Below are 16,878 nucleotides of genomic sequence, written 5' to 3' on the forward strand. Positions count from 1 at the left end.
TGACATAAAAGAGAGCTAAGAATAAGCTGATATGGCACTGTCAGAAGAGCTCAAAGGATCAGAGATTCAACAGAGAAACACAGTACAAAAATGTATTTCACACAGAAATACATCTGAATGCGTCTCACCTTCCTGCCAGTGCTTTGCAGGTGAATACACCAGATGTTCTCTGTTCCTCTACTGCAAACAAACACATGCCAGTCAGAACATGTTTTTATGGTAAACATACACTGTGTTTTTCTTTATGCTGGGATTTCCCATTGGGATTGATTTGACATCAGGCACTGATCACACTTACAACTAAAGCAAATGAAAGGACAGAGTCTGAAAAAATGTAGGTTGATATTGTGCTTGATTTGTAGCAAAGACATTGTTAAAGTAGTCCATGTGACATCTGTGGTTTATCCGTAATTTTATGAAGTTCCGAGAATACTTTTTGTCCGCGAAGAAAACAAAAATAATGTGTATAATACGTTAAGGTACTGTAGTGAACGTGCATCAAAGACACAAAAAGTATTCTTGTAGGTTCATAACATAACTGTTGAACCACTGATGTCACATGGACTATTTTAACAATATCCTTACTATGTTTAATATCTTAATTTTTGTTCCAAAGATGCACAAAGGTCTTAAAGGTTTGGAACGACATGAGGGTGAGTATTTAATGACAGAATTTTCATTTTTAGGTGAGCTAACCCTTTAATTCCGTAAATCTCCCAAACTTTTTACAGAGTTCTGCCTGTGTAGATTCCATGTGAATCTACTCATTAGTAAAATTAAGTACAAAAACAAACAAATGAACAAACATCAATACCAAGCTACTGTTGCTCACCCATTTGACACTTATTTGTTAAAGACAAATAGTTTTCAGCTAAATGTGTCCTCACATATGTGATCATAGACCACAAAACCAGTCGTAAGGGTACATTTTTTTATATTTATCTGAAAGCTAAAAGCAAATAAATAAGCTTTCCATTGATGTATTGTTTGTTTGGACAGGACAATTTTTGGCTGAGATACAACTATTTGAAAATCTGGAATCTGAGGGTGCAAAAAAAAAAAAAAAACTGAGAAAATCACTTTTAAAGTTGTCCAAATTAAGTTCTTAGCAATGCATATTATTAATCAAAAATTTAGTTTTGATATATTTATGGTAGAAAATTTACAAAATATCGTCATAGAACATAATCTTTACTAAATACCCTAATGATTTTTGGCATATAAGAAAAATCGATAATTTTGACCCATACAGTGTATTGTTGGCTATTGCTACAAATATACCCGTGCGACTTGTGACTGCTTTTGTGCTCCAGGGTCATATGTTAAAGCTTTTGAAGGCTAGTTTTACACTACTTATTTTCGAAATTTAAATGTATTTAAATGTACACTAAAAGCCCCTCTTATCTCAACATCCAAAAATAATTATTAGATAATAAGAGTAGAAAATATCATCCCCCCACTCTTAAGTAAGCAAACAGCCTCTTTTCTGGTCAAGGTTGAGTCAGCCTAACCAATTTGAGCTGACAGGAAGTCTGTGGTCAGAGTGAAGGAAGCCACGTTGTGAAGCACAGGCCGAGTCTGGTTGCTGGGCTTGGAGTGGCCGGCCCAGGAGACCCCATGTTTGTTGTCACAGCTGAGGTGCACACTGTTGAGGCAGTCAAGCACAGACATGAAGCCAGAGAAGACCACCACACCACAGAGAAAATGCCTTCTTAGTTTGACAGTAACTCATTCTCTCTGTGTAAACCCCCACCTCAAGCAGTCTAATTCTAGTGCGACCTCTTGGTAGGTGGGATGTTTTCACTCCAGGCTGAGAAAGAGCAGCTGATGTCTGCTCCGAAAATGGAGTTTGGGAGGCATGGTTTATGGAACGGGGTCAGCGCTAAGAACAAGGGCTCTTGTGTGTTATAAACACTCTAGTCATTTATCACTGCAGACAATCTCTGGACTGGAACCATAGCATATATATAGCTGCACTGACTATTTCATTTTTTTTTTCTTCTGCAAACAATTTTTGAGCCAGAGAATATGAAATTCACTCTTAAAAATAAAGTTTCTTTATTGCTATCTATGGATCCATGCAAATATAGTATATAATATCCCTGGAATCTTTCCATTGCACAAAAGGTTTATTACATTGGAAAAAAGTTCTTAGATTAATAAAACGTTCTTTACACTAGGAAAATAATGGTTCTTTGTATTTGTTCACTGTTTTTCCAGCTGATGAACGATAAAAACATTGACAGCAATCAGAATCCGTTGTGCTTTAAAGAGCTGGAGTATTTAAAGTGCCAGATGACAATTGCAGTCAGTACTTATAATAAACAGAACATTATCATGCATTGGTGTAGACGGTAATATAGTTATCTTTATATATATTATTCTTTGTGTGAACAGCCTTTGTCTTACCAGCGCATGACAGCCTTAAGTAGAGCATTACAATGAAGTTCATTGGGTGGAAAATTGTATTTGATAATTAATTTGTTAATTTTAATATTGTGAGCCAACAAATACAATCTAGATTGTTTTTATTCACTGTTAGTTCATTACACCCAAAGCAGTAACTGATTGAATGTATTGAACCTTATTTTTTAGTGTATAAACCAAAGACTAAATAAGTAAAAGGAATTAACATCGACTGGTAGAGCATGGCGCTAACAATGACAAGGTCAAGGATCTGAATACATAAAAGCATAAACATGAAACTCCAAACTGAGTATAAAACTAAAAATCCATTTTCTTGTTAACAATTAAGCATCACGCATGAGACTGTAATGTGTGAGCTTGAGTGTGAAAGGGAGCTGTAACTTTGCAAGTAGCGCAATACATGGATTTAAGGTTGTTAACAAGCAGCAGATTTCCTCCTATTGTTGGAGGGTGTTGATACTGTCCAGGGAGAGCGAGGGGGAGTGGGAACTGAGAGGGTGGGGAGAGAGGCATGCTGGTGAGGATACCGGCTGGTTTGGACAGAGAGAGAGAGAGAGAGAGAGAAGGAGAGAGGGGTGGGGAGTTTCCAGGATTGTTTAAGGCTACTTTTAAAACTGCCATCTAGAGGAAAACTTTCAGTACCTCTGGCAAGCAAGATGGCCCAAACTCTGCCTCTGCTGCTGTTGGCCGTGCTGAACTCTCTGAGCTGCCACAGTGAGGTGAGGGTCAGGGACCCTGACGTGGAGGAAGAAGAGACTGCGGGGACTGGAGGAAGGGCACAGCGAATTTCTGGCACCTTTGGGACAGCTCACCTACCCTTGCCACATGAACATCACGGCATCCCAAAGCCTTCAGAGGGCAAACCTCAAAACTCAGCTTCCCCATCAAGAGGATGGGGAGATGTACATCCATTTGCACAGAGAGGGTGAGTCAAATTGACATATTATTTCAAACCATAAGTATTTATATCTGTATATACAATTTTGTGTGACTCGGGTAAGAATATTTAATTTGACATGAGTGATAAAAAAAAGGTGTGAAGAATATATTTGTTGTATTTGTAAATTTGTTAATATATTTGTCCTGTTTGTCTTAAGGTCACCTCTAATTTTCATAACCCTTGTTTTCTTCTTTTACACTACTAGTCAGACATCAGGAACACTGATTTTATTATTATTAATAAACACATTGTAGAATAATACTAAAGTCAAAACTATGAAACAATTTGTACTCAAATTAAAATTGAAATGAGGGTGAACAAAAGCGGCTATAAATCAAAATGTAATAAATCACAATTTAATTCATATATTTTTTTCCAAATCAAAGTAGCCAAGCATCTACTTGAGATCACAAATGTAATCTTTTTTTTCGGCTTAATGAGATGCATCCTGGGATGCTTTTCTTTCTCTGTCTGGCCCAAACTATTAAAAATAAATAAATAACTGTCAGATTTTGTTCCTTGTTTTGTGCATGTTTTGCTCCCTCTGACCCAGTTTTCGTCCTTATTTTGATTTCATTCCAGGTGTCCCTCGTTTGTTTTCATTGAATCCAGGTGTGTCTAATCATTAGTGCCTGTATCCTGTGCTTAAAAACCCCAGTCCTTTCAGTTAGTGTTTGTCCGTTTTTTGTTGACGTCAACAACTTGTGCTATGTGTGATTCCTTGCGATATGAATAAATTCCTTGGTTGTGTACTCCTGGTCTCCTCGTTCCTCGCTCCGTGTTCCCGCACCATAGCAACTCGTGACACTTATTAATAGTGGTGGGCAGATCGAGTGGTGGGCAGATTACTGCTCTCTCTTTCCAGTAAATTAGGGGATCATGAGTTCTGGGCAAAAATGCATCATGGAGGTATTTTTTCTCTTCCACTGTGGCATCAGCTGTAGCATTGTGTTTCATCTGGGTTTCATGGATACGATTATCAAAAAGTTCCCATAAACTGTCCTGTGTTTCTCATGGTGTTGATGGTGATGATGATGATGATGATGGGCCTGATGTTGACATTTGTGGCTCTAAATAATAATGAAAACAGCAATTAGTAACAAATCCTACACTGACAGCATATATGAAGTACATATTATATGAATCAGATTACATAACATAACATAACATAGACTGAAACTGCTCACCAGGAGTTGTGTTTGAACGCATCAGTGAAGCACACTCCAGTGTGATGTGCTTTTCAGCATCCTGGGCTTTGGCAGGATTTCCGAATGCCACATTTTTGAACCTGGGGTCCAGCAGTGTAGCCAGTGCCAAGGCTCTAAAACTCTCATAACCTCCACATCTGGAGTGCAGACCTTCTTGCAGATGTGAGCCTATGAGCCCAAAACAGGAGAAAATAATATTATTTATAATACATGACAATAATATGACAGTTATGGCCAATAACATGGGTAGTATGGTCATTGTGGCCTATCTAATTGTACAGTTGATTCCTGCGTTGCATTTCCTTTTTTCTGTGCAAGCTTGTGCTGCAACATCCTATACAGTGGTATAAGCTTTGAAGCAGACACTCTCTGTTCCTCTGACATCTCTGTTGTTGCTAGTTTGAATGGTTGCAGTAGTGACAATGATTGTTGAATAATGTCATACTGAAAGACTTGTCAGGGGGAGCAGTATCATTGTTTAAATTGGGGAAAGTGCAGCACCAACTGGATCACATTGGTCATGATACAAGCGTTGTAGCATGTCGAATGTGCAGTATCATTGTTCCATCTCGTCTCAACCTCCGTGTATCAGTTTCAGAGTTGGTCTCCCCATCAAGCCCTGCATCTCCACAAGCTTGTCCTTTGCTTTGCAGCTGGATCTGAACAACCCCACTATCTTTCTGGCCTTCTGGCTTATTTCATTGATGACTGGGGTTTGATCTAGGGCCTTTTTCACAATCAAATTTAAATTATGAGCAAAACATGGGACATGGCGAAGGTGGAGTAGCTGGGCGCTTAGGATCATGTAGGATGCATTGTCAGTCACCATGCACTGAACTTTGGAGGTTTGGTAAAACCTCCTTACACCCAGTACAACAGATTTTTGCCTCTGGTGTTATGTAATGGCAAGTTACATCAAGATATCCATCCATATTATTGGAGGACCACATGTAAGCCGTAAGGCTAACAAATTCTGCCTTTTGTAGGTCCTCCATTGTCTTCTCCTTGGTTTTGTTGTACCTTTCGCTGACCATTGTTTAAAGCACCTTCCGGGATGGGAGGACATAGCTTGGATCAGGCTTGTTCACAAAGGCCCTGAAACCCTCATCCTCCATGATGGTAAAGGGCTGCAGATCCTTCACCACCATGTTTACAACAGCCTCATCCAATTCCCTCTGTCTGCCTTTTAAAAGAGAAGATAAAACATACTTTCAGACAAATACATTGAAAAAATACAGCTTCAAATAGTGCACAGCTATTAAAAGTAGCCTACTGGTTCATTATTTGGAAACCTTCATAAACAAAGTTATGTTATGAACGTTTATGATAAGTGTGCAGAGAAAAATCAAATGGAATGTAGAACTACAACAATTAAAACCAAATTGAAGTCTTCACTGGCTGTAGATTATGTACTCATATGTAGACCTATAAAATGTATATTCACACAATAGTATATTATATTGACAACATATTATATTATATTCACATTGAAGCTGTTTTAACATGATTGGCAGTTGTGATTGGGACACTGGGTTGTAGGGCTTAGGTTGACACAGGGTTTGTGTTATTGGGTTGTTGTGTTTAGGTTGACACAGGGTAAAATATAATTGTAATTATATTTCAAACAATGCATACCTTGCTTAGATGGCCCAGCAGTGTCAGTAGCAGGCCTACATTTTTGAATCACGCTTCGGATCAGTGTTTCGAAACATCTGCGCTTCGGGATCTCGCAAAGCTTCGGAACGTCTTGTTTCGCGTCAGCCATCCCTACTTATTAAATATATAAGTACATCTAAAACATGTTATTAAAATCATTTAGTATAAAAATAATAGTAATTTTTGCAATAAATTCTGAAGTATAATTTTTTTTTTTTTTTTAAGGTAATTCAGATTCTTTTTTGTAATTCATATATAGATGTTTTTTGGTTTTGTCTACAAAATAAATTTCAAGCATTTAAGATTAAACTTTTTCAAATGTTTAGTCATGTGTGACTGGTTTCATATGTGCTCTGGAATTTTATTAATTTATTTATTTGGCTAAACAACCAACACTACAGTGTACAACAGTACAACCCACTGAACAGACTGTACATTTATCCCACACAGTCTTGTTTTCATTAGTTTCAATATTAAATATTTCGTTAACCCTGGCTGAAGTCCATTGCGTTCTTCTTTTGTTCTGAAATGAATTTGCCCGGGAGGCTTGATTACAGTAATCTTACAATGAAAATACTAGTTAGAGCTTCAGTGATCTAATCTGAAACAATTGGTGGGAAAGTATTATAGAGTGAATGAGTTCCAAGTCAGTGTGAAATCCAATATATGCATGCAAATGTTTACCTGTCCACTTCTATTTAACTCTCTCAAATGTGTTGATATTTTAGTCTTGGTAACACACACATTAACTCTCTTTGGGAGCTCTATGCTGATTTCTTGAAGATGAATTAGACCGGACTGAGCATGCTCAGTACAGCATAAAAGTGAGGCAGAGGAAAGGTACCCCTACAGCAGTTTTCAAGGCCATTTACCTTTTAGTCTGGACCAGAACAAAAGAATATGAGCAACAGCTGTGTCCAGAAAAGACATAGGAGGAGTGCTAATCAAAAGTGTTTAGATGTTTAAAGGAAAATAAAAGCGATAAAAAGAGGGGTAAAGATGAAAGAAAGGTAGACTGATGAAGAATGCACAGATGTGGGTACATGGAGACAGATTAATGATAAAGCTATAAAGCGGCAGACAGGACAGCATTCAGCCAAATTATGACCGAATCAGTGTCTGAATAGGGGCTGAGGTTTTACTGGACAAAGGGACTATATGGTTCAAGGTGGCAACAAGAGGAAACAGGACAACCCACCGCTATCTAATCTCTTTGTTTCTGCAGCGGATGCACAAAGGAAGGTCAGTAGAAAAAGCATGAGTAAGGGGTCGTTCATACAGGACGTATTCTTGCATTTGAAAACAGCTAGAAAAGAATAGAAAAATGGTTTAAAAGTTCAAGTGTTTTCCCTTGACAAGCCATCTCAAAACGCTGGTCCTTTGACACCGTATGCTGAAAAATACAGAAACGCCACAGAGTTCAAAAATGCATCATATGTCCCATAGAAACACAATGAAAACTTGGAATATGGATGTATATGCAGAAACCCATGCCTCTAAGAAAAGCATCCAAGTCATTTGAGAGGAATAAACTGTGCATGAAACCACAGACATGCAGCAGAAAGAAAGAGAACTGACATGGAAAATCCTGTTTACGTATTTTTCAGTCAGCTCTTATATAATGTTCAAAATGAGAACAGCACACGGTTTATACATGATCAGCAATTATAGCATTCATCACTGCTGGGAAATGAGGCCACTACGATGCTATTACAAAACTTCTGAGCAATTGAGAAGAGCTGCCACCAAACAAACTTCTCTAACTGGGTCGTTTTTCACAAAATATACTTTGTGTACTTTACTGTATGTTTACGAAATACTACACCAAAGAAAAGCACAGACTTGCCAAAAGAAGATTAAGGATGTGTAGACATCATAATCAGTGTGGGCTCATCAGATTCTCTTTGATACAAGCTAAAAACAAACATAATGAACTTGCCTATGGAATGGCATATAAAACCGTTTGCTCAGTGATTATATCTAGCCCTGTGCATGTTGGGAAGGGTGCAACAGGAAGAAACAGGGGCTCAAGAGCATATATCTTCATCAGTCTGTGATTGCTTGTAATCTCTGCTCTCAACTTTCACTTTTCCCTTGTCTTTCTTCTTTTATTCTATGTTTTATCTTCCCAAACCTTCTGTCTCCTGCCAGAAACTGGTGTGCGTATGTTAATCACCGTATGGTCACCACAGCTGTACTCTGCGCTACGGAGACTCAGACTGTGAAATCTGTGAACCCCTGCTCTGATGGAGCTCCTGACTGTCAAATCATCATGTGAGTCACATAAACCTCAGATCATAAGTTTCTACTATGCTTTGCTTTCTGGATGTTGATGACGGTGATCATTAGGTATAGGCAGTCCGCACGACCTGTATACAAGCAGAAGCAGATAGCACTCTCCTCTATACACTGGATGTGTTGCCCAGGATATGGAGGACACAACTGCTTGGAAAAAGGTAACATCGCATGCAAATATGATGAATTTCAATGTCATTTTACACAGATGTACACATACAATATGTTAGGAATATGTGTGTTGCTCTTTGGCCACTTTCAAAGGAAAACATCAGTTGAGTAGTCCATTCAGTTTTGGTGACTCATCTGTTGCTTCCTCTTTATCCGTCTTTTCCAGACAGACCTCCAGAGGATGAGACGCATGCTTCAAAGTCTGATATTAATGACAATGGCAGCTCAGGCAAGTCTGTTGTTTTGGGCAAGGTTGGCTTTACCTTTAACCTTTTATACCTTTTCTTTTTCTGCAAGGGTGCTTTTTTAAAACAACTTTTCTGACAAACAGAGGAAATATCCAGCAGGCCTTTGGCTCAGTGAGTGTCCTTCTACAGGAAGCGGAGTCAGCTGGCACTGGATAGCTGGAGAAACAGTGCCCTATGCCAGCACGCAAAAGCAAACAATCATGTTTAAGAATAACAACAACTTAAAGTTATGTTTTCCACATATACAAAATATCTGGCAGGTGAATATTTTGATGGCAGAACATGTTCCCAGAAGCCATCCTTTGTGCTCTCAATTTGTTTCCTTTGTAGAATAGGTCTATGTGTCTTTTTAAAAGGTATCCTATAATCCATTCATCATTCTTCCAGTTTAATTCACATTAATCAATGTCATATTTTACTTCAACTTTGAAGTCGATGTGTTTGTTTACAAGAGTCTCATGTGTGCAAAATATTTTAAGCCTCATATCATAAAAAACAAACAAACAAAAACATTCTTAGTAAAAAATAATATTTGGTTTCATAATATATTGGGTCATTAAATATAACATTTGTATAGTATTTTAAGCACTGTAATCTTCTAGATTAGATGTTGGAAAATCTACAAGGTCTAAAATAACCCCTCTCAACTGGGCATATGCGTGGGCTCAATATTTACACTCAAACTCAAAATGTTCTGGTTAACTTCCTTCCCACATTCTCCCTCCAAACAAAACGTGTTTGTTCTTCTATAGGAGGTAAAATGGGGACTGACCAATTGGAAGATGCAAAATGGGTTGACAAACCCATACAGGAGGCGCCTATTCATGGTTATTCACCAAACCAGAGTACTGTTGGTAAGCTGCAAAATCAGCATGCAGGAAAAACATTTAGACTGACACATCACAGTAGGCATGTAAGATTTCACCATTCAGAAGTGAATGGATTGACTACTTAAACAATGATGTCTTCTGGAGGATATCCTCTCTTTCTTATAAACAAACTCCACCATGATGTAATCACCCACAGACGGAAAGAGACAGGACAAAAAGTCATCAGTGAAAAACAAGCTCAAGATGAGTTGGAAAGATGTTTATAGCTTCTTCTGGAGTCTAGCCTCATTCAAAGAAAATGTTATCTATAACCACTGAGTTCATTCCATTTAAATGCAAATACAGTCTATAAAGGAACATCCATCAAAAATGCATTAGCTGTAGTAAGTCAGATATTCGGTGACATAGTGAGATGTGTTTGTTTAGGAGGTCTGTAAGGAAAGGGTAATTCCTGATAAAAAAAACTATAAAAGCTCATGCAGGGCCCATCAGGCACAGTGATATCCTCTAGAGACTAGGGTTCTGGCAGGGAGACTGACTGCATGAGCTCAGCGATTTAAAGCTATTTCTGTAGCTGTGTGAGGAATCAATGTGCTGATATATCCACTGTTTTCTACGGTGGCCCAGTAGTGCGTGACAAAACGAAATCTCCACAATACAATGCATAGGACCAATTTCATTGTGTTGTGACTTGTTTCCATTGCGTTGCGGCTTGCTTCCATTGTGTTGTGCTAATTTCGTTGTGTTGTGCTAATTTTGCTGTTTTGTGCCTTGTTCCGTTGTGTTGCGACTTGCTTCTGTTACGTTATTGCATGTTTCCATTGTGTTGTGCTAATTTTGCTGTGTTGTGCCTTGTATCCGTTGTGTTGCGACTTGCTTCCGTTGTTTTATGGCATTTTTCCATTATGTTTTGCTAATTTCGTTGTGTTGCGGCTTGTTTCTGTTGTGTTGTAGAGATTTCGTTGTGTTGTGCACTACTGGGCCACCGTAGTTTTCACTTTTTAACATCTGAAAAGTATAAAAATGTTAAGTCTTTAAATTAAAGTGGCTTGTTATAAAAATTCCAGGTACCAGAGAAGGGATCCCTACCTCTCAGCCTTTGCCATTCCTTGATTCATCCATTCTGCTGTCGATGCATCAGTTAATGTCAACTATGATGAGTCAGCTTCAACCAGTGCTGGAAAGCTTCAATCAAACACTGACACATCTGTCCAGTGAGGTGGAAGCATTGTCTCAGGACTTGCAGCAGTTGCGGATGGAACAGGAAGAACATATGTCCATGACCAGAGGCGAAGATCATAGCAGACCTATCGAGCAAAGAATAGAGTACAGCCATCTCCAGATCAGTCAAATGAAAACCCAATTGGACGCACAGAAAGACCAGTTTGAGAGGGCCTTTCAGGTCCAGCAAGAACTGCTGAAACACAACCTAACAAAACTGAAGGAAGAAATGGATGATCAGATCAGCCAAAGTCAGGATGCACAGGTCATTGATTCACTAGGACTACATGAAATGATTACTCAAAAAAAATTAACACATAAAAAAGTGCATAAATTAATATATAATATATTTTGTGTTATACCAACAGGTGAATCTCCAGTCTCTAACTGAATTGGTTGAGGAGGTGAGACTTGGCCAGAAGAAGCTGGAAGGGGCACTGCAGAGAGAACGTGCAGAGTTTGTCAATCCGAGTGGAGGCAAGCCAACACAGGAGTCAGGAGTGTGGGAGGCCATCACTCGACTAGATGAGAAGGCACAAAGTAACTCTGTGAAGCTCAGCAGCTTGTCTGAGACTTCTAAGGAATCTAATGAAGCGGTCTGGGCACTGCAAAGAGATCTACTGGACCTGGAACAGAGCCTAGAGAAGGTCAAACAACGAACTGAGGTCCACTTTGCAGAGACTGGTCTGGAGGTGGAGGCTACTCGTGTCAGGGTGCTCAACAGCGTTGGCGAGCTTACAACTAACCTAAGTGCACACGAGGGTCAGTTGAGAGAAATTGAGCTTGACCTGGACAACATCTATCAACAACTACAAAAAAATGATTCAGCAGCTGCAGAGCAGGCCTGTAGCTGTAAGTCAATTGGCAGTTCACTAGCTAGGTTGGAGCTGGAGTTGGCTAACGTGACACAGTTAGCCAAACAGAACCAACTTGCACTTGAGGAGACAGATCTAGAAAGGAATCAGGTCACAGAAATGGAGGATCTTCATCATGGCCTGCTGAGCATAAAGGAATCATTGGCCTTTGAGCAGGGCAGAAGCAGGAGTCTTCAAGACAGCATGTCCCAGCTACAGGCTTCACTCCTGGACAGCCAGAAGGAGATCCAAGGACTGAGGCAGCGGGACAAGGATAAGTCGAATGAAATTCAAGGCCTATCAGCCACCTTTTCTTCCCTTCTGAATGATGCCATACGCCACTCTGACGTCCTGGAAGTGCTACTCGGAGAGGAAGTCCTGGAATTCACACGCTGGTCACATAACCAAAAGAAAGAGCTCAGTATCCCAGATCTTTTACAGAAAATGGATGTGATGCAGCAAAAGATTGAAACACATGATAAGATTCTGGTCTCCCTTCGGAGAAAGCATCCTGATAGAGATGAAATGAATAGTGATGACCCAGTGGCATACTTAGAGGGGACTGGTACAAATAACCAGGTGAGGGGCTCTGAAACTTACCAGTCCTCTTTACCAGACACTTCGACTGGAGAAGAGGATGTGGATTATTCAGTCAGTGACTTCTGGAGTCTGGGAAAAGAGGTGGAGCAATTAGCAGGTAGAGTAGCCATGCTGGAAGAACGCTGTGGAAACTGCACTGTGCCACCTGGTGGTTCTGTTGTAGAACTGCAGGCAGACATAGCATCCCTACGTCAGAACCTGGAGGATCATTTGAGAATGTTTCAAAAACTGTTCAGTAATACAGAAGAACTAATCAACTCAACTAGAAACCTGAATCTAGATGAAGTTTGGAGACTGGTGAGAAAAAAAGAAGGAAAGAGAAGAAGGGGGAGTCTAAAGCAAGAAGACCAGATCAGAAAAGAAGAAAAGACTTCCAGTGAGCGAAGCAAAAGATACAGTGAAAGAGGTAAGAGATCTTACTACAGTTATTTCATTTGCCACTAATTTTGAACATGAATGAAGTTATTTGATACTGAGAGACCTGCATAGTGTACATACAGCAACACTGCCCCTCAGTGGACAACACTAAAACTACATTATGACAAAGCATTTTTCCTCCAACTGAAAATTATAATTTTTACCTTTTACCTCTTCAGAACATGCTTGGTTACTAAATTCCCCTGTGATGTTCATCACAACCCTGGACTACAGAAGAGGACCAAAGGGAGAGCTCACATCGAAAAACGTAGCTGTGAACTATGGTGGTACTTTTAATCTTACATCAGGGGTGTTCCAGGCCCCTGAGACTGGATTCTATCTCTTTTTAGTGACATTAGACTTTGAAAGAGGCCTTTCATTGGCTGTATTAAAGCGCAGCGGAGTTCCAGTGGCCTCTCTCAGACAGGAACAAGGGGAGAAAATGGGACCGGTGAGCCGAGCCTCACTGCTGGAGCTTCGGCAAGGGGAGACAGTTACATTAGAACTGATGCATGGATCATTACGAAAAGCGCAGCCTGGGGACAACACACTGTCTGGACTATTGCTATTCATTACAGAGCACAAGGACATGCTGTGAAGAGAACTGGGTGAGTGACAAAAGCATGGGAGGATACGTCTGAGCCTGACGCACTGTGCGTCACTGCCAGACATGATGTATTTTGTATGCATGCAGCCTCTTCTTGAAGGTGCAAAAAGTACTTGCTGAAATATTATGTTTTGTAACTGATTCTGGAATAATACTGAGAAACATGGTAAGTTAAAGAAATAAGGGAGCCAGTTATATAACAGAATTATTTAGATACCACCAGCCCTTCTGTTGACCTTTAAAATGTGGAGGATCTAATAATAAAGCAAGGAATAAACAGAAACAAGTTCCTGAGGCCATATGAAAAAACAAAAGGTACCAATAGTGAGGGAAACTCTGTACATAAAAAAAAGGACATCCAGCAATTCCTGCAATCAGTTTGATCACATTCTACACAAATGTCAATCAAAAGAAGAAGAAAAAAAACATGATTGTGTATTAAAATAAGGTAATTTACTTAAAAATTTATACATTGGACTAATTCTGTGTACAGAACAGCTTTTCTTGGTAAACATAAGGCACCTCTCTTAAAACCAGATGATGTGCACAATTAAAACAAAGTTCATATTATTCAGGCCAGTTTGTGTTTCCTTACATATTAAACAATTAAGACAAAAATATTGTGTAGTCATTTCTCTAGACACATGAGCTTAAATTAGTTCAAATATGATTTTACAAGGTAACTGGCATGGTTGCAATGGACAGAATAGGCTTGAGGACAACTGCAGCCCAAACATTTAGAAAAGACACACAAGCAATGGGAGATTTGAATCTTCAATGCAAAGCAAAGGGTTTTGTACCTGTATGATATATATTTCTCAGACTGCTACAGCAACATATTTAAATGTACCCCGATAATAAAACAACCTTTTTTTTGTTCTTCAGACAAAGGACCCTGGTTTTTAAATTAAACCTGTATTTTCCACAAGTGCTAATAATGCATTGTTGTGTGATTTAAGTTTGAGATTATGCTCTTGAAAAACAAAAATGCATTCACATAATCTTATTTCTGAAAAAAAAAAAGAGTTATGAAGTTATGAAAAAAAATATTTGAAAGTTGAACTAAAGTTGCCTGTCCTGACTTTTCAGTAAATTACATACAAAGGGTCTAGTTTTGCACATTATAGAAACGACAAATAATGATAATTCACACCCACACTTTCATAGGAAGTCATTAAATGTAGAATTTCATCTTAAAGTCATAAATTTAGTATTTGAAAGGTTGAGCTGCACTGTAACAACATTGAGAATGTCAGTTGCAAGAACAGTGTTAATAGTCCTGCAAGTAAAAATATCTTACCACAGTAATTTATACTATACTATATGACATGACATGAATAAATAGCACATGCATTTGCATTATTCTATCACATTAGACATTTATGAGTCATATGATTCCCAAGCGTCACAACATTAGATTGAAGGCAAAACTGTTTAAATGAGGCATTGGAAACAGCAATCCAACCTGACACTGATGAATCAGATGTGATATAGTGAGGTTGACTTGAAGGCTATTGGATAAAATACAACAACGTTTATGAGGCATTGGGGAGCAGTGGGCATACATCTGCACCGACACACCTGCAATAAGCCAGATCAGATCTGCCATTCTGAGAGATTGAAAGTCACCATATCTTCTAGATTAATAGATTTTATATGGCGACGCTGTTGGCAATATTTGACCGGTGGTACTTCAATTCTTCAGGCCAGAGCTGGAGTAATGATCACATTACTCCTGTCATTATACCTGAACTTTCTATTCCTAACAGTGAATACATTCCCAGTCTTCATTATTGCTAACATTCTTTTTTGGACAGATTCTCAGAAAGGAAAGCAGTTGAAGGAATAATAAAAAAAAAAAAAAAAAAGGCTATTAATTAAAATATCAGTATGTAGTAATGGGTGATTTTTTGTTTTATACATATAATATAGGTCATTTGAATTAAATAGGGTGAGTTCACTTTTGATGTTTCAGTGGCCATAGCTGCACATGATCCAAATGCAAAGTTGCCATTTTGTGACGCTAGCCACACTGGAACAAATCCCAAGCATATTGATGGGCATTTAGTTCGAATATCCCCCCAAATATGTCCGCCTCTCAACTCAGTCAATAACAGAGGGGTCAGTCTTAGTGAATTATAGAGGGGTGATCCATCACTGCTGGCACCATGCCACTCCTCCATACAGACGTATCGTATTACACAGCTTTCACAGAAAGCACCATATGCTCTTCGAATCTCTCCCAATACATAAAAGAGCATCTGAAGAAGGAAAAATGGTGGCAATGGGGATGATGTGAGTACCGATGCCTGCAGAGCAGTTGTCCTTAGTTCCTCGTGGATGCATTATGGCACATAATTTGTGGCAGTGGGGATGATGTGAGTACCGATGCCTAAAGTGAAAGTGGACGTGACATTCAAGCCAAGTATGGTGACCCATACTCAGAATTTGTGCTCTGCATTTAACCCATCCGAATGCACACACACAGGCAGATGAACACACACATGCGACACACTGTGAACACACACCCGGAGCAGTGGGCAGCCATTTTAATGCTGCGGCGCCCGGGGAGCAGTTGGGGGTTCGGTGCCTTGCTCAAGGGCACCTAAGTCATGGTATTGAAGGTGGAGAGAGAACTGTACATGCACTCCCCCCACCCACATCATGGTATTGAAGGTGGAGACTCACAACCCTTCGATTGTGGAGTCCGACTCTCTAACCATTAGGGTGCTTCCCAGAGCAGTTGTCCTTAGTTCCTCGTGGATGCATTATGGCACATACTGTCCAGCAGAGGGTAAGGTTCTGCTCATCAGCACTCCCACAGGTCTGTTTAGGAACTGAGGCAATAATTCATAAAAGTGAGCATAAATATCTCCATGATTTCTCTCAGACTGGCATTGGAGGGAAAACTGATCATATTTTGATATCCTGTGATTCAACCATTTTGGCAAGTGTTTTTTTGACTCGAAGAGCTGTGAGACGAGAGGCTGGGTTGTGTGCCCAGCACTCAGACATGAGCTTTAGCATGGCCCGTAAGCACTGTGTGGAGACAAGAAAACAGTTGTTTTAGGGTTGCATTTTACACAACTATAAAATAGTCAGTTACTAAGCAGTGATGTTTAAAAAAAAACATGAAATCAAATGTTTTGTGGCATTTAGAAATATCTGTTAGGAATGAGTTCAACTTTATGGCAAATGTATTAAATCATGTTGACGAAATTTAATTTTTGCAAGCAGATAAGATTGACTTAAGATTTGTAGATTGTTAAAAAATTCTCTCTCACATAAATGCTGTTCGTTTCAACTTACTATTCAAAGAATTCTGGATTAAGCAATGTTTCATGAGCACCAAATTAGCATATTTGAATGATTTCTGAAGGATCATGCAACACTGTTTGTTTTTG

At 39.2% G+C, this 16,878-nt stretch overlaps 2 protein-coding genes across 4 annotated transcripts in view; one reads left to right on the forward strand and one right to left on the reverse strand.

Moving 5' to 3' along the window:
- Positions 1-616: 616 nt before the first annotated feature.
- Positions 617-15,598, forward strand: mmrn2b (multimerin 2b). Its single transcript, XM_042734850.1, has 9 exons — positions 617-635; positions 2,971-3,352; positions 8,383-8,505; positions 8,581-8,687; positions 8,864-8,926; positions 9,698-9,799; positions 10,843-11,261; positions 11,365-12,856; positions 13,047-15,598. Exons 1-9 carry the CDS (start codon positions 617-619, stop codon positions 13,463-13,465), a joined length of 3,126 nt encoding a protein of 1,041 aa, XP_042590784.1. The 3' UTR covers positions 13,466-15,598.
- Positions 15,599-16,269: 671 nt separating this feature from the next.
- bmpr1ab (bone morphogenetic protein receptor, type IAb) overlaps positions 16,270-16,878 on the reverse strand; it is a 37,822-nt gene continuing 37,213 nt past the window's right edge. For all 3 annotated transcript variants that reach the window (XM_042735526.1, XM_042735528.1, XM_042735527.1), the window contains one exon: positions 16,270-16,513. In XM_042735526.1, coding sequence (XP_042591460.1) covers positions 16,388-16,513 — 126 coding nt within the window. In that variant the 3' untranslated portion in view covers positions 16,270-16,387. The remainder of the gene's footprint in view (positions 16,514-16,878) is intronic.

This window comes from Cyprinus carpio, chromosome B12 (assembly GCF_018340385.1).
Source record: "Cyprinus carpio isolate SPL01 chromosome B12, ASM1834038v1, whole genome shotgun sequence".
Classification (NCBI taxonomy): domain Eukaryota; kingdom Metazoa; phylum Chordata; class Actinopteri; order Cypriniformes; family Cyprinidae; genus Cyprinus; species Cyprinus carpio.